This window comes from Synchiropus splendidus, chromosome 18, assembly GCF_027744825.2.
Source record: "Synchiropus splendidus isolate RoL2022-P1 chromosome 18, RoL_Sspl_1.0, whole genome shotgun sequence".
NCBI classification, from domain to species: domain Eukaryota; kingdom Metazoa; phylum Chordata; class Actinopteri; order Syngnathiformes; family Callionymidae; genus Synchiropus; species Synchiropus splendidus.
The window spans coordinates 4285771-4310864 of record NC_071351.1 but is presented as its reverse complement, the minus strand read 5'-3'; the positions used below and the strand labels follow the sequence as shown (position 1 = coordinate 4310864).

At 44.0% G+C, this 25094-nt stretch overlaps 1 protein-coding gene across 4 annotated transcripts in view; it reads left to right on the top strand.

The window, feature by feature from the left end:
• The window catches only part of LOC128749855 (teashirt homolog 2), a 30365-nt gene extending 5655 nt beyond the window's left edge, over window positions 1-24710 (top strand). For 2 of the 4 annotated variants that reach the window (XM_053849813.1, XM_053849814.1), the window contains exon 3: window positions 21259-24710. In XM_053849813.1, coding sequence (XP_053705788.1) covers window positions 21264-24254 — 2991 coding nt within the window. In that variant the 5' untranslated portion in view covers window positions 21259-21263 and the 3' untranslated portion in view covers window positions 24255-24710. The remainder of the gene's footprint in view (window positions 1-21258) is intronic. The other 2 variants (XM_053849815.1, XM_053849812.1) reach the window with 2 other exon arrangements.
• The last annotated feature ends 384 nt before the right edge of the window (window positions 24711-25094 follow it).

Sequence of the window (25094 nt, the reverse complement as noted above, 5' to 3'; positions counted from 1 at the left end):
GCTACTCTACTAAGTATGGCAAAACATGCCCACACACACACAGCCACACATGTGCACAGAGCCATATGTATAGATACCCAGAGTCACTCAAATCACAAACACTCCATGGTCATTGATGCACATTAATTAGGATTTACAAGCAAACATTAACACACATTATTTTATTCCTCACCAACACACAAAAGTTGGACACACAAACCTTGTCTGTTTGCATTATAGGACACAGTCTGGATTGGACCCACACAAAATCATGAGAACTGGCTTGTTGCACAGTTGTGGTTTTCATTTGAGCTCAAGCTGTAAACTTAAGTGTGTGTGCGCGCGATCACTCGCGGGTGTGCATGCTCCCCCTGCACACCCTCTCCCCTTTAAAGACCAGTTTGCTGTTAACAAGATAAATGGCGGAGCAGACCAAAGTGAGTGACAGCGGCGCGTGAGAATCAGCAGCACAATTCCTCCTGAGTGGTTTGTTCCGGAAACATCCGGCGTTCCAGCAGATGTTGTTTTTCCAGGTTAGACGAATGCCGAATGACAAAGAGCAGTTGAGTTCCGTTGAGTTATTGCTTTAACATCACAAAGGTTTACTCTCGTAGTTTATCATGTGCATGTAGTCTGAAAATTCAAATGATTTTGCTTTTTTAGGATGAAAAAACAGCAATTAAAATGATATGGAAGTTAAACCTACTATTACTTGAGGAACCTTTGCTCCAGCTTCTGGTTTAATTTTATCTCATGCTCATCTGTTTTCCCACTTAAACAGGTGCTTATGACGTTGTGCGGTTCCACTTTGTTTAACAAGTCGAGTCCCTGCAGTGCGCGACTTGTCGACACACACACCTGAGAGAGCCAGGCGATCGGGACATGAACCTGCGGAGGTGACAGCTGCGCGGCTAATGGTTCAGCTCCCGTTTGTGCGGCAGACAGACAGTGAGGTGACGAGACGCCGTGCCCTCCAGCGCCGCCGCCGTCTCTCTCCTACGCCTGCTCTGGCAAACAAAAACAAAGAACAGCGAGTGTTGTGATTGGTTCTGTGTCGCTCACCAGCACTACGTGAGTGTGTGTGTATGTGTGGGTCTTTGTCTGTAATATTCCGCTTCCAAATATAAAGTTGACAAAAGTTGAAAATATTTTGGGTGAATCAAGACCTTAAACAGTTACTCCAAGTAACTGTTCAGGGACTAAATAATCATTTCATTAGATTCATATGAATATGATGTTTGTCTGGCTGACGTTCACATTTATCGTATATATTGCTGACAAACTCTTGAATATTGTCCAAGATGATAAACTGGATTATTTCTGATTTGGATTATCATCTGATCCATTATTATTCACAATTTTAATACCAAAAATAGTCTAATATTGTCTAGTCTAATCTGATGTAAAATCCCCATCAGAGGTGAATGCATGGTTCGATGAGATAATAATTTGGTAAATTTGAAAATCACCTGCAATGGATTTTACAGTATATGTGAGGCGAATGTGGGGTAAAACGATCTGAAGTTAATGCAAGGTAAATTTGCAATTTTGCAAATCCGGGGTAAATCTTGACTATTTCTGAGGTGAACCACATGGGGGTGGGGGGGTGACAGTTGTGGGTTCCCCGACTACAAATTTGGCACCTAATGACATTTTTATTGCTCATAAACATTGTGCTGGTGATGGACAACCCTTCAGGCTCAGCTGGGTCTGTTGCTCAAACGTCCACTAGGATTTGCTCCAGTTACCCTGCAAGTCACTGTAACAGTCTGGAGAAAACACTCTAGTCCTGGACTTGGTGATTGACCTGTCGGCGAGTGTCTCAGTGCAATGCTGTTTTGTGATCGTTAGCAATCACGTTGTTAGCTCATTGTTGTCGCTGCCGCCAGCGGCTGAGCACTAATTTGCATAATAAATCTTAATTGAGGCTCATTAAGAGTTTGATCAGAAGCAAATCAGGTACAACGTGGTTCCACTTCAGATGAATGTGGCTGCTATTCTTGTTTGTTTTGGGCTTTTTTTTTTGTTTCTTCAGCTTCATCTGAGGAATTTATGAATTTGTTGACTGAAGTCTTGTTACTTGGTTCATTACCATTAGGCCACCATGGAAACATTCATCTTCCTGTTCTAACTGTAGAGAATAAAAGTGCTGATGTCGTCGTAAACCAGTTCAAAGTGAGAGCAGGATGAGAGCTCCTCTCCTTCAGGTCTCCATGGCAACAGCTCCCAGTGAGGTGGCGACCCCGAGGAAGTGCTGTTGGCCGCGTGAGTCCAGAAGTGTATGAAGTTGTGAACCCAGGACCCTGAATAACTTCATTTTGTGGCGGGCTGATGGCTCACCGACAGGTTTATGACCAGTGTGTTTTATGAGCCGCCGTGTGCCGCAGTTACATCGCGGCTAATTTGATGAATAAAGTTGATGTTCTGCCATCCACTGACGACCCGCTGGTCCCTGATGTTCTCAATCGCTCTGTAAGGGCCAAGGCGTGGCTGGATCACATCACTGTGATGAGCGACATGCATTTATAGCCATGTATTCTGATTCATAAAAACATAAAACCTCCTGTTGTTTATGGAGCAGCTACAAAGAAGCTATTGTGACAGCAGAGCAGGTATTGTGATCACGAATCCAGTCAAAATGAATGACTCTAAAGTAAATCCAGCAAACTCTGCCTGAAACAAATTTTAACTTGAAGTTGAGCTAAATCAAGCGACAATAACCCAAACCATGATGCCAAGTTAATTGACACCAGCACACCCAACTCAACCCTTGAAATCAAAACAGGCTAAAAAACAAATGTACCCCTAACACCAACTGAAAACCAGCATCACCTGTTCTCACACAAGGTCCAGTATCAACCACCAGGCTCAACCCCAACACCACCTCAAACCGTTGAACAGCACCATCAAGAGCTAGCTAAGTCACTCCTGGCAACCGTCATCCACCGGCCGAGAATTAGTGTCATAGTTCAAAATCTTGTCTCAAACTCTGAGGATTATTCTGCAAAAACATGCCCAAACCTGCTTCCTGCTTTGTCCTTTTTGCCGCCTGCTTATGTCGGCGGTTTTCCTGTGAGCCAGAGTGTTGAAACATCTTAATTGATGCTCATTAAAGCACCGTGACAGCCGTGGTGTCCGTGATGAATGTCGAATTATTCTGTCGGTCTTACAGCTTGATTAAGGAGATGCACGCGACAGTGGCGGCGCTTACACTGGTCTGTAAACACTCCCTGGTTACTCTACGGCTGACCGCTCCTCCTGTGTTGTGTGTACTCAGCCGAGGATATTCAGCTCATTTTTGGGTCTCAAAATATGGATCTGTGATTATCCTTCACGTCAATGCAATAGTCACTGTAACACTTTTCTGCTGAGTGACATCAAATCATACATTGTCTCACGGACATTTTTGACTGTTTGTGTTCAAGCTGCACAATATATACATGGGTGCATAAATATATATATATCTTTAATGCATGACTCTGCGCCTCTCAGACTAAACAGTGGACATGTTTTTACTTCTAGTGTCATAATCACAGTCTTTCAGAAAGATGATGTAGTCTTGCAAGAATCCCTGCAATATTTGTGTCTGTAATAATGTTTATTCTGAATCAAAAAGCAATACAGTTTCCAGCAGTTTATCAGTCTGATGACTTGTACTGAGCACTAACTTTATTTTGATGATATTGTTTTTTTTTTCTTTGCAAACACTACTTGTGGATGTCAGGTGGATGACGAATGGGCCGCTCGTATGATTTCAGTTCAGAATTAAAGGTTCAAAATTGACTGTCTTTGTAACGAGCTTGTGATAAATGGTATAATTTAGGGCATAAAATGAATGCTGGGAAAGCAAAGATCCCGCAGCTGCTATATTGTGAGGAGATGAAGTAATTTGAGTAAATGCTGTGGATTCTTTTGAATCCGATATTGTTGCACGCAGAGATCAGGGCAGGTTTTTAATAATCTGTTGTTTCTCTGTCATCACGCGACACCACATCAGAGCTTGAAGGTCTCTGCAGTGCCTTCGTCTGGCGCCCTTCTGTTCCGATGAAAGAGGTCATTTCTGCATGCAGAGGATTCACAACTCACATGGTGAATGTAACACTGGGAGGTCTTTGTACAGGAAGTGCCAAAAGGCAGCCGGACGTGTCACACAGATGGTACACGTTGATGAGCAGTGACGTCATTGCCAACTCGATTTCATTAAGAGCACTGGAAACAGCCAGGAGTCCAGCTGGTAACTACAAATATTCCATGTGTGGTTAAAACACCAGAGTTGTGGTGGTTTAGTTTGAACTGCTTTTACAGTGGTTGACCTGCAACAGTTTTTTTTTTCACAATGTAGCTTTTGTTTTTCAAACTGACTGGTTTACTCAGAAGATACTCTCCTAGGACCACAGCAATGAGAGTCCAGTCATATTCGTTAGTCATCCAACTAGTGAGTTCAGAGACGTTACCAACTACAACTACTGTGCCTGACATGACCTGGCACAATGCCTGGAACAACATGTAAAACCCGACAGAGTATTTGACTGCCCATTACCCTTCCATGGCCCTTTCCTGCAAGAGATCCTCAGTTCTTGCCTCGAACCTCAGAGTTATCCAGACACATCTAACCTCGACAAGGTACAAGACACACCTCTCTGCTAGCCTTCTCCTCTCCCTTGCTTTCACTCTTATGTTATAGTGGTAATGCTTGCGGTATTTGACCACTCCACGGTAAAAGGGAAGAAATGTGTTTGAGGTGTTCATCTCCAACAGCTCCCACGATGATTCGTAGGAACCCAGGCAAGTGTAAACAAGCGCAGTGACGACAGTACGTCCAGACACAGATCCGTCATGTTCCTCCTTTCTGCAAATCCTGACAACCATTTCATGGTCTTCAACGTCCTCCCACAATGGTGGTCATATATCATGGCCCAGACTTGGGGAGAGGTCGTGGGCCGGGCTTGACATAACTCTTCCTGTCCATCACAGGCTGCCTTAGCTGTAAACTGTAGCAGCATTCTTGAGATTAACACAGCGAGGCCTCTCAGAGCACACTGTTACAGTGGAATATGTTGCTGGGATGTGTGTGTATGCGTCTGTCTGTGCGTGTGTGTGGACGGATCAACAGATGAATCTCATGCATGTCTTGCACCTCCGGGAGCATGAGAATTAATGGCACTGTGTTGCGGTGAGATGAATTCTTACCCTCATCTGCTTCACTCCAGGAGGAATGTGTGTTGCTATAATCATAGTACAGTGTTCTTCCACTTGTGATGGTTTCTGCCTGTCCTTGGTGATGTGCTTCAGGTGCTACTACCCATTACTACGTGGACAGCTCTTCTGCAACTTGTACTAGATCTTCTTTTCTCAAATATGTTTTGACTAAATGGTTCAGTATCAACTGTTGGTAATACTCCAACTTGTACAACTATTCTGGCTACCTCAAAAATACTATTCAAGATACTAGGGGTAGTGCATGAGTGCATTTACTAAAATATGTTGTATTACTTACAGATGCAGGAACTGAAATGTCATGTTAAAAATATCTCATCGTCGATTTTACACCAGACAAACTTTTCTCACTTGGTCTCAGAGGAGTGCTACAAAAACCTAGCATTGACATGTCGGCATGTCTCTGTGCGGCCATGTGTTATTCTGTCAAGAGTCGTTCCTGTCACTCAGATTCAGTGTGAGCATCTACCTGTGCTGGTGACAGACAGTCCTCTGCGGGTTGTAACACGGTATCCGTAGCAACTGTCGCCGACGGGAACATCCCTAAAGTGGAGTTGAGGTCGTGCACTGATCACTCTTGATTCTACCTCAGAGCCGCCCGGTGCAGGACAGAGGAGTGTGGCTGGTTCACATCTGTGATCTTGTTTATTCAGACATGTCGGAACAGAAATGAGAACAAAACAAGGATCGCCTGGTGATATTTAATTGTGACTCTAATATTATAGACGGCACAAAATGCTACAATATACTTAATATTGTCCTTTTTGTTGCACTAAACTCGTACCAACCAGCTAAGGTGCTAAACATACATAGACCGATGAGCGAATGCTGAGATATTTAAGGTCAGACAGCAAGACTACAATCATAGCTGAACATCTCAGGTGCTCAGGTGTTTATTTAGTTGGGTGTGTAACATGTGAAAGTAAATAATAACAACCATTCTGCTTAGTTCTTGGAAGTACTTATTCTGCTATGGTGCCAGCATTGGATCTATTTTGTGTGATCAATTGTTAACGAAAACTGTTTTGTTTCAAGAAGTCATACAGATATTTGTTGTGGATTAAAGTGATCAAACTCGCCTTTTCTCCCCGGCACTTTGTGTCAGGTGTAACATAAGATGAAGGTGCACCGGTGGTTGAGCTAATCAGTCCTGGTGTGTTGAGGTTGCTGTGTGTGTTGGTGTGTTGCACACTCTGGCAGCGGCCCAGCTGAGAAAGTTCCGGCACTGTCCAGACTCCATCCTTCAGGGACCTCATCAGGCCCACCACTCCTTCCTTCCCTCTCGCCTGAGGGCATCCATATTCATTTCCTGCTCTGATTTTGGGGATGAAAATGATGAAAGGCTGGCGTTACTCCCGCCTCCCACTTCCTGCCAAGGTTGCCTGCATTTCAATGAAAATATGGGGAAGAACCTGATGCACAAACTAGGCTTGATTCAGTCCCAGTGTTGGTGTAAAGAAGAAATAGGTTCAATCAAGTTGTGGTTGTAGTTTTTAGTCACAAACAGGTATTTTGTTAGTATGTTTTGTTTTTTGATAAATTAAAAAAAAAGATAAATGTTCAGTCTCTACAATATCAGCTTTAATTTTTAATGAGTGGCTTATTTTAATAAAAAATATTATTTTTCTATTAATGAACATGGAAACAACAATTTCAAAAGTGGAACATCAGATGAAAGTTATCATACAAACTAAAGAACTAGCACATTTCAATGCGCCGCTTTGTTGCATGATTTACCACATCGTGTTAACAATGGTTACAACAGTTGATTTAAATGATTTTTAAAAGGGAAAAGAAATGCTGTGTCATCAAAGCAGCCTGCCGACCCACGCACCTGGAGAGCATTCCGGTGACGCAGGTCTTTATCCGTCCAGAGGCGGAGATGATCCGCTCTCGCTGTGCGGCCTCATCTCTGTATACAAGTGTGTTTACCGTCACCATGGCAACCCCAATCCCCCCCCTCCCACCACTCCCCCACCCTGATGTTCATAATGGCGGGCAAGATCCCGCTCACGCTAATCGTCTACCTGAGGTGGGGTTAATAGCCCAGTGTCTATGTGTAATTACAAAGCCGTGTCGTGACGTGATGCTTGGTTTTGTTGACATTTCCTGTCTGAGTTTGTGTCAATACACACCTATACTTTTAATCTCTATGATTTGATGATGTCACTACAGGACCAATCTGTGACACTGTGCTTTGACTGAAGACGTTTTTTCAAGCTCTATCTTTTAGTTGAATGGTATTTTGTTGGATTGTTTTGAGTAAGTTTGCATTAACAGTTGAAGTTGTTACTACTCCCGTAGTCATTACAGTATTAGCTATTGTAGTTTTATTATTCCAAGCACTATAAAGTATGAGCATAAATTTTAAAAGTAGCATAATCGGTTATGGAAATAGAATTTGTGGGAAAATACTTCAATACTTTTATTGAGAAGACCTGGATAAGATGTCAAAGAAATTGTTGTTCAGGTAGTACAGTGTTGTACATTTGTTGTAGCATTGGCAGTAAAAGTCGTCAAAAGGGTCATATTATTGTTATTATTTTAATTTAATCATAATATGACAGAGTACTGTCATGCAAGCAACAGAGACATAGAAGCCGTAGTAGTGATCATGATTCTTAATGCATGCTAAAGGCCTCAGTAATACGTGCTGTATTTGGTTATAGAAACACTTGTTATATGACGCTCTTCAATGGAGTAGAGCGAGAGACTGAAATGCAAAGCAGATGTTTTTCTTGCTGTATTCTAATGGAGGCGAGACATTACTGCTGCCATTAACAGACCTTTTACAGCGCTTTTATTCCCGCCGCCAAAGAGACGCCAAAGTTGCGTCTTTAGCTTCACAGCTACATCTACATACTTGACATCCTCCATTATTGTTTCAAATCTAATCCTTCTAATCGTCACTGATGTGAGAGTAGCATCAGTGAAATGACATCAAATGATGACATCATTGCTGCACATCCTGTTGTGTTTACTGTGATTACTTTATTTATATTTTATCTTTAAGCAACACGGAAAACAAAATCTTGATTGTCGACTGATTTGGATTTTCTATTGGATTTTGCAAATCTTAGTGTCAAGAGAAAAACTGAACATTGAAACTACAATGAATATGTATTAATTCCTTCCATAAATATTAATTGCTAATTAAAGAATACAAAAAAATAATGGAACAAATTAAACCATAAATGGAAGGGAAAAAAAGGAATGATAGAAACACAAAATAAAATGAAGAACAATATCCAAAAATGTAGACTGATTTGGTATTTTTTAAATAAAATAAAGTAAAATAAATATATGTACTGAAAATTGACCTATGTTTAGTAAAAAAAAATGTATAAGTAATGTGAATAAAATTCATCATGGAGACTAAACCAAAAAATATCTAGTGGATGTTGGGTCAAGATCATTTGCTCATGGATGCTAATGTTTCATGGCTCAGCGCCTTCCTGCAGGAACTTTCTATAAGGAGCGTTGTGAAGAGAGGATGATGATTTGCAGCCAAATTAAAGGAGTGACGTTAATAAACGACTGTGAGAGTTTCATCTTGTCGGGCTTGCAGCTTCCCGCTCCTAGAAAGCTCAGAGGAGCACTTCAGGGGTCTGGTTAGGGGGCAGACACGAATCCCACAGTCCAGCCGGCAGTATATCAGCGGCGGCGCTTGCGTGTGTGTGAACGCTCTGCTCGTAAATACCCACTCCTCCCTCCTTCGTCCACCTTCCCCCCAGAGGGGCCTCTCTCTTCTGATGGTGAAAGGATGTCGCTGTCCGGGTGATTGAGTGCTGCTGGTTCTGGCTGTGGGCGCATGGCGGTCCTCTGAGCCAGAGTGGGAGACCGGCTGCTGATCGCTGGCCAACAGGGACTCGCCCGGAGGCAAGAAGCCACCGAACAGCAGGGGGCGTCTCTCCATCTGTCCCAAAATCTTCTACTCAATATATTCAGTAATTCATCACAAACTTTCATTTCTTCTTCCATGGAGGATCAGAGCTCAATCCCCCATGAAATTATGACTGCCTGCCAGATTATAATTCCTCATTGAGTTGTGAACAACATTGACCAACACCCTCAACCTTTCCTGTCAGTAATGAGTTGTCTTTCAAATTTCAGACTGAAAAAATTACGAGAAATATATTTTCTTCAAATCCATCTTTTTGCTTTGGCGGAGCAAAACCCTGAAGATTTAAAATAAAATAAAAATGCAATTAAAGGTGGGGAAAAATCTGAATAAAAGCTTTCACCCAAAAGTCTGAAATAAACTACCACACAATGAATAAGTAAAACTAGAAATGTGAGCAAAAATTTAAAAAATGTGTTTTTATTTGGGTGCAAAAATTGAAGCCGTTACAAAACAATTTGCAGAAATAAACTGCCTATATAGTCTGCATCATGAAAAAATATGACCTAAACAAAAAAACTTTACATCAAGAGATTGTTAAAAGGAATGGAGAGCACTTGAAGACTCAGAGATAACCTCTCCACAGTCATTATCTTCAGGATCTGGATCTTAATTGGGGCCACACTGAGGTTCTAGTTCTGTTGCGCGGCCTGATGATCCTCCTTCCTCCTCCTCAGCTCACAGTTCTTATTTTAATGATCTCTCATCACTTGTCGTCTGCAGTGGCAGCCAGAGCGCCTTCATTACTGAAAGCTACTGTCTTATTCCCTTTTTGGGCTCCAGCACGGTGGACCCCCCTGCATCCCCCTTCCACTGACACTGTCCAGGTCCGTCCTACTTGGCAGTGGCGGAGAGCGGCAGAGTTTATTTCCTGTTCTTTTGAATCATACATCAGGACAATTCCCCTCTGTGCTGTTTGGCAGCGGCGGAATGACGGGTGTCGTTTATCATCCGGGCTGAAAGAAGCGCTGGGAGAAAGGGATTTGGTTCTTCTGGAAGTGCGAGGACTCTCCTCAGCGGTGAATCATTAAACGAGGAGGGTTTTTTTTCAACAAACGCGGCGGCTTTTGTTCTGCGACTCGGTCGTTAACCGAAAATATTTTCAGCTATCAATCGCAGCGCCCTGGCTTCACAGGATTGGTACAAATTCGATAACCGTCTGTGAGTGGCAGCTTCCCTCTCTGGTTTTTAGCATTGTGCTTCGTAAACATTTTGTGTTGTTTGTCTCTGAAACATTTCTGAGTGATCAAAGTGAACGGACCTTTGATGGGCTGTCAGCAGTAAAACAGCGCTGAGCTGATACGCCCAAAAACACAGCAGTACCCTGCGGCTCTAATTGAGTCGCTCCATCTGAAACTCCACACCAAAGATTGATTATGATATGGGGATTTTCTTATGTTCCGTCATCCAGTGTCAATAAAGTTGATTCAGAATACTACTTGAATAATTTGCATGGTAGTATATATCATTAACTTGCAGAACAGATTAGCTTACAGTAGAAAAACTGCTAGTAAAAAAAAACGAACGACTACTTCACAGTGTTCATAGTGAGGTCGCGTGACTCTCCCTCATCTGCCATTTTTAGATTCAAGAGTGTGTATGTAAGGATCACAGCAGCTCCACAAATGGTCGTGTTGTGCTTCAAAACTGTCGCTTTACGTCCTCTCTGGACTCTGTCTCCCGTGGAGGTTCTCTGAAGGACGGTATGAAAGTGAAAGAGACAGATCTCAGTGTTTCCTTGACCGCAGACGAGCGTCCACGACCTCTCTTGTGGCCATCCAGGTCCCGGGGCCAGTATCTTGACATGCTAGCCGCCACCACAGATGCCCCAGAGGTAAATGAAAACATTTGGTTCTTGCCAGAGCTGTTCACGTCTCCGCTGAAGCTGGCAGGTGATGCGTGTTCTGAGGAGAATCGTTGGGCGGCAGTGGCCTACTTACTCTCTTCTCCCGCCACAGAGGGACACAAGGAATTGTGTTCTCGGCTCAGTGGAGGTGACAAAGACCGACCTGGATCCAGGTGAAACTCAGATGCCAGCTTTTGTTGGCTGCTGTAACAGGCGGCAAATGAACTCAATTACAATGTTATAAATAGACACAGCATTACGATGACCTGCGTCACATTCAGTTGGTCTTCCTTTTTCTTTTCTGTATGTATGTATGTTCTGTATGTTTTGCAGGACGAGACTAAACCACTTTTCCCTTATTGAAATATGCAAAATAGTAAAAGATTTTTTTTTAAATTCAGACTGAATTGCAGAGTTTTCTTGGAAAATAAATAAAAAGTACGACATTCCAAATGAGCTTGACGGCCATCCTTCCATTGTCTAGCCCACTCTGTCCTCGACTCGGACGTCACCGTCGTACATCAACGTCTCTGAAATTACCAGACAATCCACGTGGAGGTCCCGTGGGGGTGGGCACATGTGATTGCAATTAAAATGGTGGGGCAGAAGTTAATTAAGAAAAGAACAAACGTGAAATACTCGAGTGCCATTTGACGGATGTTTTAATGTGAGCGATTCAGGTGAGTTACTGCTTCTACCTCAACAAACATGATGGACAGACAGACTGCTGGATAGATTCTAACAGGGTTGCAGTCAGGTTTGTGTAAGCTGACCTCACATTTGTTCCCTTCTGGTGTTCACTGGGTCTAACATATACATTTGTGATTGATGATCAGAGCTGTTCAGCTGAGGCAGCTGGATTGTTGCTGCGTCGTTGTCAGGCAGATGGCTAAGTTAGCCGGTCTACCACACCTGCTGGGGTCTTTATCCCACCTCTCTAACTCTGATGACATCATCGATGTTGGTCAACTCATGAGTGAGGGATGATGCTTGCACCTGCAAGTAGTTGGCTGAAGCAGATAAGAATGTAGGAGGTTGGAGTAATCAATCACCCGCCGCTCCTACCCCTCCACTGGCCAGGCTAGAGGCTAGAGCTGATCTGATCTGTCGGCCCTGTATCAGCGCCATCAGCTCAACCCCTCGTCGCGTAAACAATGAGATCCCGCACCAGGTCCTCTGCGCCCTGCTGGAGGCACTGCAGCTCCATGATATCTATTTGGTCCAGTCAGATTGCAGTTGGCGTTGTGTCAAAGCTCCTTGTTACTTGACTTTGTACTCTTTTTCTCGTCTTATGTACATTTTTTAGGCCATTTATGTCGTCCTTGTTCCACTTCCTATTTAAAAACAGGTCATTTGTGATCCAAACATAGCTAGGTAAATACAAACGTTAAGAAAAAAATACTCAGCAGTGCCACTAAAAAACATTATACAATTGCTCCTCAATCTGCCTTGCTTATTTCCTTCATCTTAGATACATTTAGGTTCAGTCGTTTCGATTTTTGAGCTAGTTCATTGAGTTGTTTGATTTTCTGTGATAGTGTTGAGGTTTCTCATTTTGGTTCCCAGACGTTTGACGGTGAAGACCTTTGCCAGATCCCAAACAAGAAGAAATGTCTCTGTTTCTGTGTACGTAGAGTGTTCTTGTGTAACGTTTGATCTTGAGAGACGAAAAAGTTCTTGTCGACTGTCGATCGCTGTGAAGATGGATCGTTGCTCGCTCGCTTATTGATTCGGCAGCGGCCACAGATATAAGTATCATTTGTCATTTCTGGAATTATTTGGAGTCCTAGTTAAAACCCAGAGTGGAGGAGGAGAGGAGATGGTCTCTGCGCCTCTGGTGGGGCGGGAGGATAGAGGGAGTTACAGACTTTGATGAATGACTGCACGGGTTCTTGGTTTGTGAGCGCCGAGGCCCTTTAGCTGCTGTTTGCTTTCACCGAGGTCCAAGAAAAACAATAGGAAGACTCCGTCCTGTCAGAGACTCGGCAAGCACGGTGGTCTGCGGGGGAGAGGAGGGAGGAGGGGGAGTAAAGGGAGGGCGAGGACACTCAAAAAAAAAAATAGATCCAGCTGATTGTAAAGACCAGGCACATGCTCAGACTGTCAATATAAAGTTACGGCTGCAGTGTAAACCGTCTTTTCAATAAACTTTTGTCTCATTGCGTCCACCCATAGTCCAATAAACAAACTGATGATTTTGAATACTTTGAGTGTGAGAGTGATTGCACATGAAATAAGATAAATGGCAGAATGAATAAAATAATATACATTTTTGAAAATGATTGTTGTTTTTTGTCCCATTTTAGTTCTATTTTAGAACTCAAAGATCCTGTGTGGAGGTCATTGTACGTTTATGGTGGACAGGGTCCTGCATCCCTGCGTTTCACCTCTTGACTCACGCAGTGTTGCGGTCCAGCTCTGGGTTCTCTCAGACTGTTTGCCTCTTGTGGCTCAGATTGAGTTCCACTCTGGCACGGGTCCAATCCTGAAGCTCATTACTGTATGGATCATCTTTAAACTTCATTTACGATCAGCTGCAGCGGTTGGTCGTTGGTCGGACAGGTGCGTCGTGCTGAGGATCATCTCTGTTGCGTTGCAGTGCAACTGAAGCCCAACGTGGATGAGCGGAACCAAACTCCGACATCTGAATGACACGTCATTACTCTTGCGTCCATCACAGTAGCCATGACACGATACCAACAACTCTAAGCCTTCAGGTGGATGATCTGACGAGAATGAGCTTTTGTGAAGTGACACACTCACAGACACACACACGCTTAAACACAAGGCCCATCATTCCATGACACCGTGTTCTACAACAGCAATCACCAAGACCAATATGCTCAAGATATTAAACTGCACATGGCACAACCACGCAGAACATCCTACGCACCTACACAAAACAGCACTCACCATAAAGCTATGCTAAAACTCAAAGCAAGACACATGCAGACATCAAGTTAGCATGCTCAAAGTTTCAGAAAGATTCAAAACAACACATTTGTTGCTTGTTATTTATTCTCCATTTCGAGTGGTCGCTCGACACCATTTTGTCCTCAGTATGGAGAACTGGTGCATGAAGTTGCTAACGTCTTCTCCGGAACCTGAACAAACTGAGTGCGTGTCGGGACAGATGTCTGAGATTACGTTCATCTCGTCGCTCCCGTTGGCTCTTGATGTGGAGCAACACTCTCTCTTCCAGATTATAATCTGCACTACAACAACACAACAGCTTTGTAAGATTGTGGTTGTGAATGTCCAGAGGCTCCCTAAGTCATGACCTTTTTTTTTACAGCTGTCTGTGTGTGTACTTTGGTGTGGGTACGTGTCGCAGTAGTGCGTGGTCTTATGTGGTTTCAATGTGTGCCATTCTGCGCTGCTATTATAGTATGTGTCAAGTGATGCATAGGCATCAGCATAGGATGCTAAAGTTCACTTATAAAGAACAATATATTACAAGATGGGAGTGAGGATGGTTTGGTTTTGGGGTTTTGTGTGTTCGACTTGAAACTTGTTTTGTGGTCAGCTTTATGATGTTATTTTTTTACACAGTTTTGTTTCAGTTGTGGTTGAGTGTGTGATTTCTTTTGTGATTCGAGTTGTTGAGTTATAGCTATTCGATCCTAAGACGTCTGGCAGAAATCCTGACTGGTGGGATTTTGTTTTTGTTGCTAACCGATGCACATCACCTTTGAAATGTGTGTCTGCTTGACAGTATTAAAAATCCCGACTGGACAAAAACGGTGTGGCAGTGTGTTTACAGGGGTAGGAAGTGCGCTTCCCAGTGTCGAGGGTCGACGTTATCGTGCAGAAGAGCTCTTATCTCAACTGCTACTGTTGGAGGAAGTGATGCTGGAGTAGACAGGGGAGGAGGGAAGGGGGCGGCTGCATCTTTAATTACCATTGATATCAGAATAGAGAAAGGTGAGGCGGGGGGTAAGGGGAAGCGGGCGGAGGGAGGAGACCCGTGCTCATTTTTTAATTAAGGCTCGGTAGTGTAACTCGTCAATGTACATTATTGGAAGAATGAGCGTCAATGCCGCCGCGCCGCTCCCCCTCCTCTATCTCTGTCGATGATTCAAAGACATGATTTATGGTTCGTCTCCGTCTTTCAGGATCATCCATCAAGCGCCGCTCTGCCGCAGCGCCACCCGTTGTAAATCATTCTGAAAGCCTGTCACTCATTTCCATTAACCGTTCCTCTGTCGCCCTGGTCTCCTCCCCCCTTCCTCCTCCCCCTCGGTGCACCACCTACAGCCGTGTGGGGTATCAGTTCCGTCCCGCTGCTCCGTCCGCCTACCTTCTTTTCAATAAATTAACCGCTCGCTGCCACGCCATGAATAAAGAAGCTTGTGCACCTTGTGAACCTGCGCGATTACGACCGGCACCTTTCAAATGTCACGTGCCGACATGCACTGTGGAAAATGTTGTTTTCTCTCAGACTTCAGATCCTGACCAGACTTCTCATTCCTCTCAGGATTTCATCGCCTCTCCCTACAAGTCATTCCAAGCCAGAGGGGAAACATAAACCCTCTACATGTGTTAGCCTTGTATACAACCACACACACTGACCTCAGTCTTGCCGATCCGATCGTCAGTGGCTCATGGTCCAACACCACACTTCCCACTTCTGACACATTTGTATATTGTTGCATATTCGGCAGTAGGAAAGACATGATCTGGCTATATCAGAGAGTTCATCTTGGATTGGGAAGCCGAATGATCGTCTTGTGTATAAAAACCTCTAATTCTATCTGGTTGGTTAACTAGGTCCAATCTGCCGTTGTATATCTGTGCTCATGACAGAGAAACAAAAGACTAAACTCTCTTCGAGTTGACCTCAGGTTCCGATCTCACTCTGGAACTCTTTAACAGCTAACTGACGAGAAGTAATTGGCTTAATGGCGTTGCTGTCAATCTCCTCGTCCACTCTGCCGATTAATGCTCCGCGTTTTTTTTTTTATGTAATCAACATCTCAATATCAACAAATATCCTTGCAACAGTTTGTGAGGGGAAACTTTTTATTGTTCTCTGAGTGGGCTGTCAAAATGACAAGATGTTTCGGGTGAAGCCGCAAGTGCCGCCAGGCCGAGTCATCTTCTCCAGGACGCCTGACAACAAATGGGCCTTAAAAGATTCAAAAGGAAGGAGGCTGTTTCTGAAGCCTCCTCGCTGCTGAGAGTTCTCCTCCTAGAAGCTGGCCCCAATGCCACCCCTTTGGTCTAATCGGAGGCTGACAGTCGCTTGCTCCGGCGGAAAACCTGGTTGTAATTGAAAAAATGGCAACTTCTGCTAATGAACTGCTGGAAAGTGCTTCAAAGTATGTCTGGAGTTGGTCCAGGACCCTGTGAGTGTGACACGGCCCGCAGGAAGACTTATGAGATGCAGATTGTTTTTGTAGAATACACACAGCTGCACTATCAGATCTGACCCTGGCGGAGGCGGCCAGTGTTCCAGGGTCAGGGAGAGTTTATTAGATAGACTTGCTGGACCGGGCGACTGAGGAGGGGGAAGCAGCTGGACGGAGGCATTGACAGACGTGGACGAATGACGAGCAGATCTTAATCAGGCCGATGTATGATAACATTGTTGAATAATAGTGTCAGCAAACGTGCACATGAGTCGATGGAAGGGTGATGATGTCCCAGGTAGTCAGGGTTGTGGACTGCTAAACATTCACATTCTTTTCCTCTTTAAAGAAGCAAGACGACCCAACTTTGTGCTTGTAAAATGTTTGAGCTGCCTTGAACCAAAAACACTGTCTTGTTTGAGCTGCACTGAGCTGGAGAACTGACTAGTGTGTCTAACGTGTTCCAAAATGTAATTTATTGTTGAGTTAATTTGTGCAGTGGATAGTCGCATACTGAACTTTGTGAAAGGGGATGATTTCGAGTTAATGTCAAGACCTTATAACATAAAACAAACATCCATGTTTAGTCGAAACAGGTGGCTATCTTTTTGTAACTGAAAAGTTATCTGGGGTTTCGATTTTAAATCAAAACTAACAGTTCACCGTTGCACCTCGGAACAGAACAATAGCCTGTCGTGTGCTAGTCAGCACCTCCTCGCCGCAAACATTCTTGACTGACATTCAATCAAGGAAATTTGAAGTGAAGCAGGATGGTCTTTTATTAGCGCCGCCCTGTTTGCTGGAGCGGTCGGCTCCAATATGTGCAGCGGCTGGACGGCGACGGAAGATGATGGCTGGCTCGGTGATGAGGGTGAACGAGGGCTAAACTGCTCCTCTGCAGAGAGGAAGCATCAGACCTCATCATGTCGCTGCTGGAGAGTCGTGTCACAAGCTTTTCACTGAGAGATAGCGGAGGGAGGAGGGGAGGGGGCAACTTCTGCTCCAGCGACTGGAACTCTGGATCAGTCCAGGCCTGAGAAGATCATCTATGTGACAAATGCAGCTGCGATTTGCAGCTCCTTCGATCAAAAATGGGTTCATGGGCTCACGCTGAAACACATTTTCATGGTTGACAGGCAGGACGCGTGACACTTGTTTTTAGCTGTCTATATGTTAATTCCAGACTTTGTTAAGATTAATGCACCTTGTTGAACCAGTGCGAGACGCTGACACCAGGCTTGGACAGAGAGAGCACTCCAGTGTCGTGGAGTTTGTCATGAAAGTTTGAGTAAAAAGTTGCTCACCAGAATGTTGCTGCAAACATTCTTTTGATTAATGAGCGTAATTATTGTGATCATTTTTGCGCAAATGAACAGCCAGATGGCGGATACGGTGTCATATTTGCCATCGTCTCGTATTAATCTGGATCCGGGTCCATCTGAGTACCTTCCTCCCTCTTTCCTCTCTCCCCCTCGCCGAGCTGCAAGTTTTCATTTGATTATATTAAGCGATTAAATATTAAAGTTGGGGCTGTGCGGCAGCGAGGCATTTATCTGCATGAATAACTCGTGCTTAGCCGAGGAAGTAATGTGCTTTAAGTAACATCTCCTTCATGCATACCAAAATCTGCTCACTTCCGTATCGCGGCACCGCAGCTGCTGCCCATGCACACATGATGCTAACACGTTAGCGACGGGCTGATTTAGCACCAAGAGTAGGAAGAGAAACGCCAAGATTTTCATTGTGGTTCAATCCAGTCTTTGAATTTGGCTCACTCCCTGACTGTGACTGATGCCTGTGACCTTGCGTTTCCCTGGTAACCACGGCATCTCCCAGGTCGCCGCAGGGCTCAGGAGGAGTTTCAATTCAGATCCGTCGTCAGGTTGTCGGGGTTTGATGTCGACGAGACGTCTCGCTGAGTTTGTCAGATTTGCTGTCAGATGGGAAACTTTGCTGCCGCTGTCATGTGACACCTCGACTTCACACATCTGAGTTTGATGCAATTTATATAGTCTAATGTCATTGCTTTACGTCTGTTATATTACTACCGTGAGTCCTCCATTCCTTTGCTTCTCCAGGCCTCATGACGAGTGTTTGTGTATTAACACTTATGTACACTGTTTGTGTTTGTCATAGCAAATGAAAGCTTTTTCACTTTCACTTTCTCGACAGTGGAATTTTATGTATGATCTTCCCTTTCTTGGTTGCTACTGTAGTTTTTTCTCCACTCCTTTTTGTCAGATCGTTGACCTTTGACCTTTTGACATTGCTATTATTTTAATTCACATATGCTGTCAGTCTAACTCAAGTGTATTAGTCACCTATCCATTCTAACATATTAAGTGTTTGTCATTTAAACTGGCAAACAGTGAGCACTTCAAGCGTCCTACCCCAATGACTTTCTACTGCCCAGCTTCCGTTCCTCTCTTTCCGTCATCTCTCCACATGGAGTTACTCAGGATCTTCTTGCAAAGCGGTTTTGATTGCCACGTGTAATTGATTGTTCCAAGCACAGGAGTTTTGTGGGGAGTTGGGGGGGCATGTCATAACAGACCTGCTTAGGTTGGTCCCACCGCCAGAGATCAATGCGACGTAAAAAAGGAGATATTGATCGCGGAGAAAACTGTAGCTTGAGACGAGGCGGTGAGGGGTGTAGAGGGAGTCTGACTCAAAGACCTGTCACCAAAGAATCACCCTGAATTCCCTCTGAAGATAGTGTTACGCAGCTTACTCTGTCAGATTAATGAAGGAAGTGTTGACCTTCCAGATAAACGTTACACAACGTGGAGGCATCGGAAACAGCTTGAGTGTGTCTACCATGATTGACAGATCTGGAGAGTTGTGTGATGGCTCTCTGAAAAGTTGAGCTCTAAATGTATTGTCAGATGTGATCTGGGTGGACGCAAACACACTCCTGACATGCACTCTCATTGATCTGATAGAGCGCTTCCTCCTCGCAATTTTGTTGAAGTGAGTTTCGAGAATAAGTTGTGTCTCTGTGGTTTTTCTGGCTTGCGCTGCTCGTCTACCGCTCACATTAAGCGTGGCACAAGCCGTAGCACATCCTGCAATCTGTGTTGCCATAAATTTATCTGTTATATGATATGATAATATGCAAAGGTCAGAGGAGCTAAGTATCCATCATGAATCAGGCTGAAGTGTTTATAACCTTTATCCTTGCGAGCAGATACAGAATAGCAGAAGCCGGTGTGTGAACATCAAAACTCCCTGGCATCCTTCTTCACTGGTCAGGCACGTAAACCCTGTCTGACATTGTGGGCTCCCTCTGCTGGTCCACCAACTGAATTTTTAATTCTTAGTACATCAAAACAAATTGTGGAGAAAAAGGTTGGCATAACCTTTTTAAACTTGACAAAAACACAAGGAAAAAAAAACCAAAACTTGATTGGTTTAAAGAAGAATTTATAATGTCATTGCTGGAAAGAAAAATAGGAAGAACAACAACGGTGGCGACTTCACTCTCAGTCTAGATAAAACATTCCACTCCACTGTTCTCAGACCATCAGGCCTGTTCAGGCGGCTCCGGTTTGCAACTCAGTGGATTGTGTGAGTGTTAGTCTCTTGCTCGTCCTCCATGTTTGTTGTGAAAGTCCGAGGCTCATACCCATTTTGCTCCATTAGCAGGCGCTTCAGCTCCAGGGCTTCTCTGGAGGCGCTCCTGAAATATTGATCACCAGAGAAGAAAAGACTCATGAGTGCTCAATGGAAACGTCCCCTCGTGCTGTGGCCCCCTAAATCCTCACTTAAAAGACCGACCACGTTATGTTTCATCTATATTTAACTCTGCGCATTTACCACCAAAAAGTTTCAAGGAGGAAAGCCATGGCAGAGATGACATTATGAGATTGAAAATTCCAAGATAAGCCTCTATTCTCTACTTGTGTCGTGTTTTGGTTTTTGTAATCTGTTAATGACCCTTTTTTCATTTGTATTCTAAATATGAATTTATGGATTAACTTTTTTGTTTTCTTTTATTAAATGTATTGTCAAGTCAATTATTTCATTTATTGGTATTGTATTATTTATAAATTATTAATAAAGTAGATTATTATTGTAACATGTATAGACGGTTGTTTTTCTTTTAAATATGAGAAGATTATTTGTACAGATAATACTTAAATATAGATATATCTTCTGCATGCAAGTGAATATTTTTTTCCTGATCAGGTTTTTATAAGAAAATAATTTAAATTTTGTTGAGAATAAATTGCATTGTCTTTAGTTTTTATTCTCTAGTTACCCCTTGATTATTTTTGTTCCATGTGTGAAGGGAGTAAATTTCAAAACTGTAACTGTTGCCCATGTTGTGATTGTTACTGAAATTCTCATCTCTTCCTCTATCGTCAGTTTATGCCTGCTGACTTGGCATTCTCACTAATTGTACAACGGTGACAATTAGATGCCAGTTTGTTGAATTACCTCCTAATTGAAGTGATGATGTGGATGTTATGAGAGCAAGCAGGTGAAGAATGATGCACTAATTGTGTTTATGAGACTTTTAGTGACGGATTGCAGCAAAATGGCGGGTGTCGTTGTTGTGTGCGAGGTGATTGCAAAGGTTCTTGATATTGAAGAGCATGTTTTATCTTCTTTCATTGGAATTCACTCAGTTACATTGTTCAGAGTTTGGCCAGATTGTTGAAGTGTAGTCGACACTCAAGCTAAGATGTGTGTGGTTGTGTTTTGACTCCAGGGTTGAGACAAAGGAACAGAAATTTACTCACGTTGATCATTGGCTTCAAGTATGGGTCGCCTTCTTGAACATACACAAGCACTTGGGCAATATTAGTCTCTCTACGAGATTGAAAACAAAGAGTGAGACAGACTCAAAATACAGAACAGCAAGTGACTTTGACGGGTTAATTTGTCATAGCTGCAGTTGCTCAATGAGTCATTGTAACTGTTATGATTATAGACTGATGTGTCTGTCTTTCCTTTCACAGTTTATATGCCTGATGAGGATCCTGCTCTCCAAAACTCCATTGCTGAGGAGGATGAGGAGAACGACACTCAAACAGAGGACGACTCCTCTGAGAAGAGTCCTAAAATGTCAGAGGACAGAGAGCTGGACAACAAGAGTTTCAACAGCTACAGCAACCTGAACTCCCCCGTGAGTGTCCTTTCTAACCAGGAGGCTGAGGTGGAGTCGCACATGAGTGATACTAGTGACCGACTTTCTGACTTCAAAAACCAGTCGCCATCAGAGATCCAGAGGGACGATGAAAGCAGCAGCACGAAGCTGAAGGATGAAACAGGCAGCAGTTTGGAGAAGATGAGGGCGGCCTACGCCAACTTTCTCTCTGATTCATACTGGACGGGGGTCGGAATGGACTTGAAAGTGGGAAAACAAACCAGTAAGGTCAACTGCGACAGTACCAATGGGAGTTCCAAGACTGAGTTTGACTGGCACCAGGATGCCCTGTCCAAGACCTTGCAGCAGACTCTTTCGCCCAAACCTGCCACGAAACCCAACCTCTTCAGCTCGGTACACTTGTACCGGCAAAACGCTAAGTCCTGTGGCTCTGTCTTCACGGGTGCCAGTCGCTTCCGCTGCAAAGACTGCAGTGCTGCCTATGACACCCTGGTGGAGCTGACTGTCCATATGAACAAGAGCGGACACTACCAGGATAACAACCACAGCAAGCAGAGCGGCTCATCCACCTCCTCGTCAAAATCACGAAAGCGGAACTTACAGGACCTAGAAGGGAAGGAAGATGCACAGAAAGTGTTGAAGTGCATGTTCTGTGGCCACTCCTTCGACTCGCTGCAGGATCTCAGTGTGCACATGATCAAAACAAAGCATTACCAAAAGGTGCCTTTGAAAGAGCCAATCCCGGTGATCACGCCAAAATTGTTGCCACCGGCAAAGAAACGGGCCTTTGACACGGCAAGACCATGCTCCCCCGACTCCACGACCGGCGTGGCTGGCTACAGTGAGGCACAAAGAGCCGCGAGCATTTCAAATGCCACCAACAATCGCTACGGCTACCAGAATGGGGCAAGCTACACTTGGCAGTTTGAGACATGCAAGTCTCAGATTCTAAAATGCATGGAATGCGGAAGCTCCCATGACACGTTGCAGCAGCTGACCACGCACATGATGGTCACCGGACACTTCGTTAAAGTTACAAACTCTGCATCTAAGAAGGGTAAGCAGTTAGCACTTGACCCCCTGGCTATTGAGAAGATTCAGGGTTTAGCAGATCAAGAATCTGCTGAGTCGGAAGGAGAAAAAGTGTCTCCTAAAATTCTTTCCCCAGCATGTAGCGAAAAGGACAGTCAGGGTGAAAGTGTGTCAGAGAAAATGGAAGAATCTGACATTAAAGATGAAAAGTCAGACTGCGACGATCAAAAGCTGGGAGATTTTAAGTACCCCTACCTGAGAGAGGAGGATCTGGAGAAAGACTCCAGTGTAGGTGGCGACATTCTCAAATCGCTCGCCAACACGGTGGCATCAGCCATCAATAAAGCTCAGACGGGAACGCCAAGTTGGAGTGCTTACCCGAGCATCCATGCTGCCTACCAGCTCTCTGGCATCATCAAAGGTGCCCCTCTCGCTGCGTCTCCCCCGACACAGCTGAAGCAACCGTTTAACCACAAGCTGAGACCGATTGCCCCAAAGGGGAAGATGTTTCCCGGTGCTTTGGAGGCCTCCCAGGGGCATCAAAACTTGAACATCAAACATGAGAAGGGCAGTGTTGGTGACGGGAAAGATAGTCATAATCTGAAGTTTGATCTGGCAGAGAATGATGACAGCGATTGTCAAGATGATTCTTCTTTCTCTTCAAAGCTCGACAATGATTTCGTGAATGAAGAGAGTGAGATGATGAAAGGAAAGTCAAGCCCAGAGTTCTCTGACAGAGGCAAGACGCCAAGTCCATCTGCTTGCAATGGTCAGGCTTCAGAGCTTCTCAATGACTCTGCAGATATTCCCGCCATCAACCCACTCAGCGCCCTGCAGTCGGTCCTCAACAATCATCTGGGCAAAGCTAACAAACCCAACAACTCTCGAGTCGAAAAACTGTCAGCACATGCTCAGGCAGTCTTTACAGACATGAAACGCAGCAGCGAGAAACCGGTAATGACACTAGCAAAGAACAATGGCAACTTTCTGTTTGTGAATGAGGACCAGCCCATTGACCTAACAAAATCAAAACACTGCAAACCAAGTCCCACAATAGTTCCTTCCGCTACACCGACCCCTCAGAAATACGCTCTGTCTGACATCGCAGACATGGTTAAAGTTCTTCCTACAGCCACCACACCGAAACCCTCCATACCATCCAGGACTCTGAAACTGGAATCTGACGTAAGGCGTTTCGAGGACGTATCTACCGAGGTCTACTCTGTCCATAAGCGCAAAGGCCGACAGTCCAACTGGAACCCGCGACACCTTCTCATCCTGCAGGCTCAATTCGCCTCTAGTCTCTTCTTGACCTCGGAAGGGAAGTACCTGCTCTCAGACCTTGGACCTCAAGAAAGGATGCACATTTCTAAATTCACAGGACTGTCCATGACCACCATAAGTCATTGGTTAGCGAATGTTAAATACCAATTACGGAAAACTGGTGGAACTAAATTCCTAAAGAACATGGACACGGGTCACCCGGTCTTTTACTGCAATGACTGCGCCTCTCAGTTCAGGTCGCCGGCGACCTTCATTTCCCACCTTGAATCACATCTTGGGTTCCAAATCAAAGACATGTGCAAGATGCCGGTGGAGCACCAGACGAAGGTGGAAGAGCCGGATCTCTCCAAGGCACTCAGTGTCAGGGTCACCGAGGCACTAATTGCTGAGGAGGACATTGATGCAAAGTTTAAATGTAAACTGTGTTGTCGGACATTTGCCAGCAACCATGCGGTCAAACTCCACTTGAGCAAAACTCACAGCAAGTCGCCTGACAACCACTCGCAGTATGTGGAGATGGACAAGGACTAGCGTTTCTGATCTCCGTTTTGAATACACGGGTCGGAAGATTTCAAATGCTTCCTATTGTCGTGTAGCGTTCTTGGTTTTCACGGAGACACTGGTCGTACTCGGAGACACTGACGATTGCACTCACCAGAAAAGAAATGTACAACTGCTTGCGGAAACAGAAGCGCTTATGTTTGCATGCTAACGCTCGGGCTGTGACTACTATTTATTTCTACGTTGTGTTTCAAAGTGAAGATGCGCAGATCTGTACATCAAATTTCTATGTTGAGCGAGAACAGAGTGAGGAAAAGCACTTTAAATAAACATTCAATCACTAAGATCTGGATTCTGTTTGCAACTCAATTGGACGGTTTTAAAGATATTTCTGATGTAAATACGTTTTGGATGAAAATGGAGACCAACATGTGATCTGCACCTTTTTTTACTGTTCAAATAAAGAGCTAACATTTGATAATCGCTTGTGGTCCTTTTTTTAATTCATTCTCTTCTCATCAAATTTTTGTTTCTTAGTTTTTTTTTTGCTTTTCTTTATCTATTTTACAGTATGCCTCTTTTGGTGTCACTCTCTTCTCAACATCTTTTTTATCTTTCATTTCACAGCAGTGGCATTATGACCACGGTGCAAACAATGAAATCAACTAGATTGTTATGTTCCATGGATGTTGCAGAGCAGAGATTTTATTTTTTTATTTCAGTCGCTTCTTTATCAGTTTCTTAGTTTATAACTGACACAAATACAAAATATTGGCTACTTGTCACTTCGAACTATTACAAATTTCAATTAAAACAAAATAAGTTAATAACGCACAAATTACTTTTTTTACAACACATTTTAATGTGATT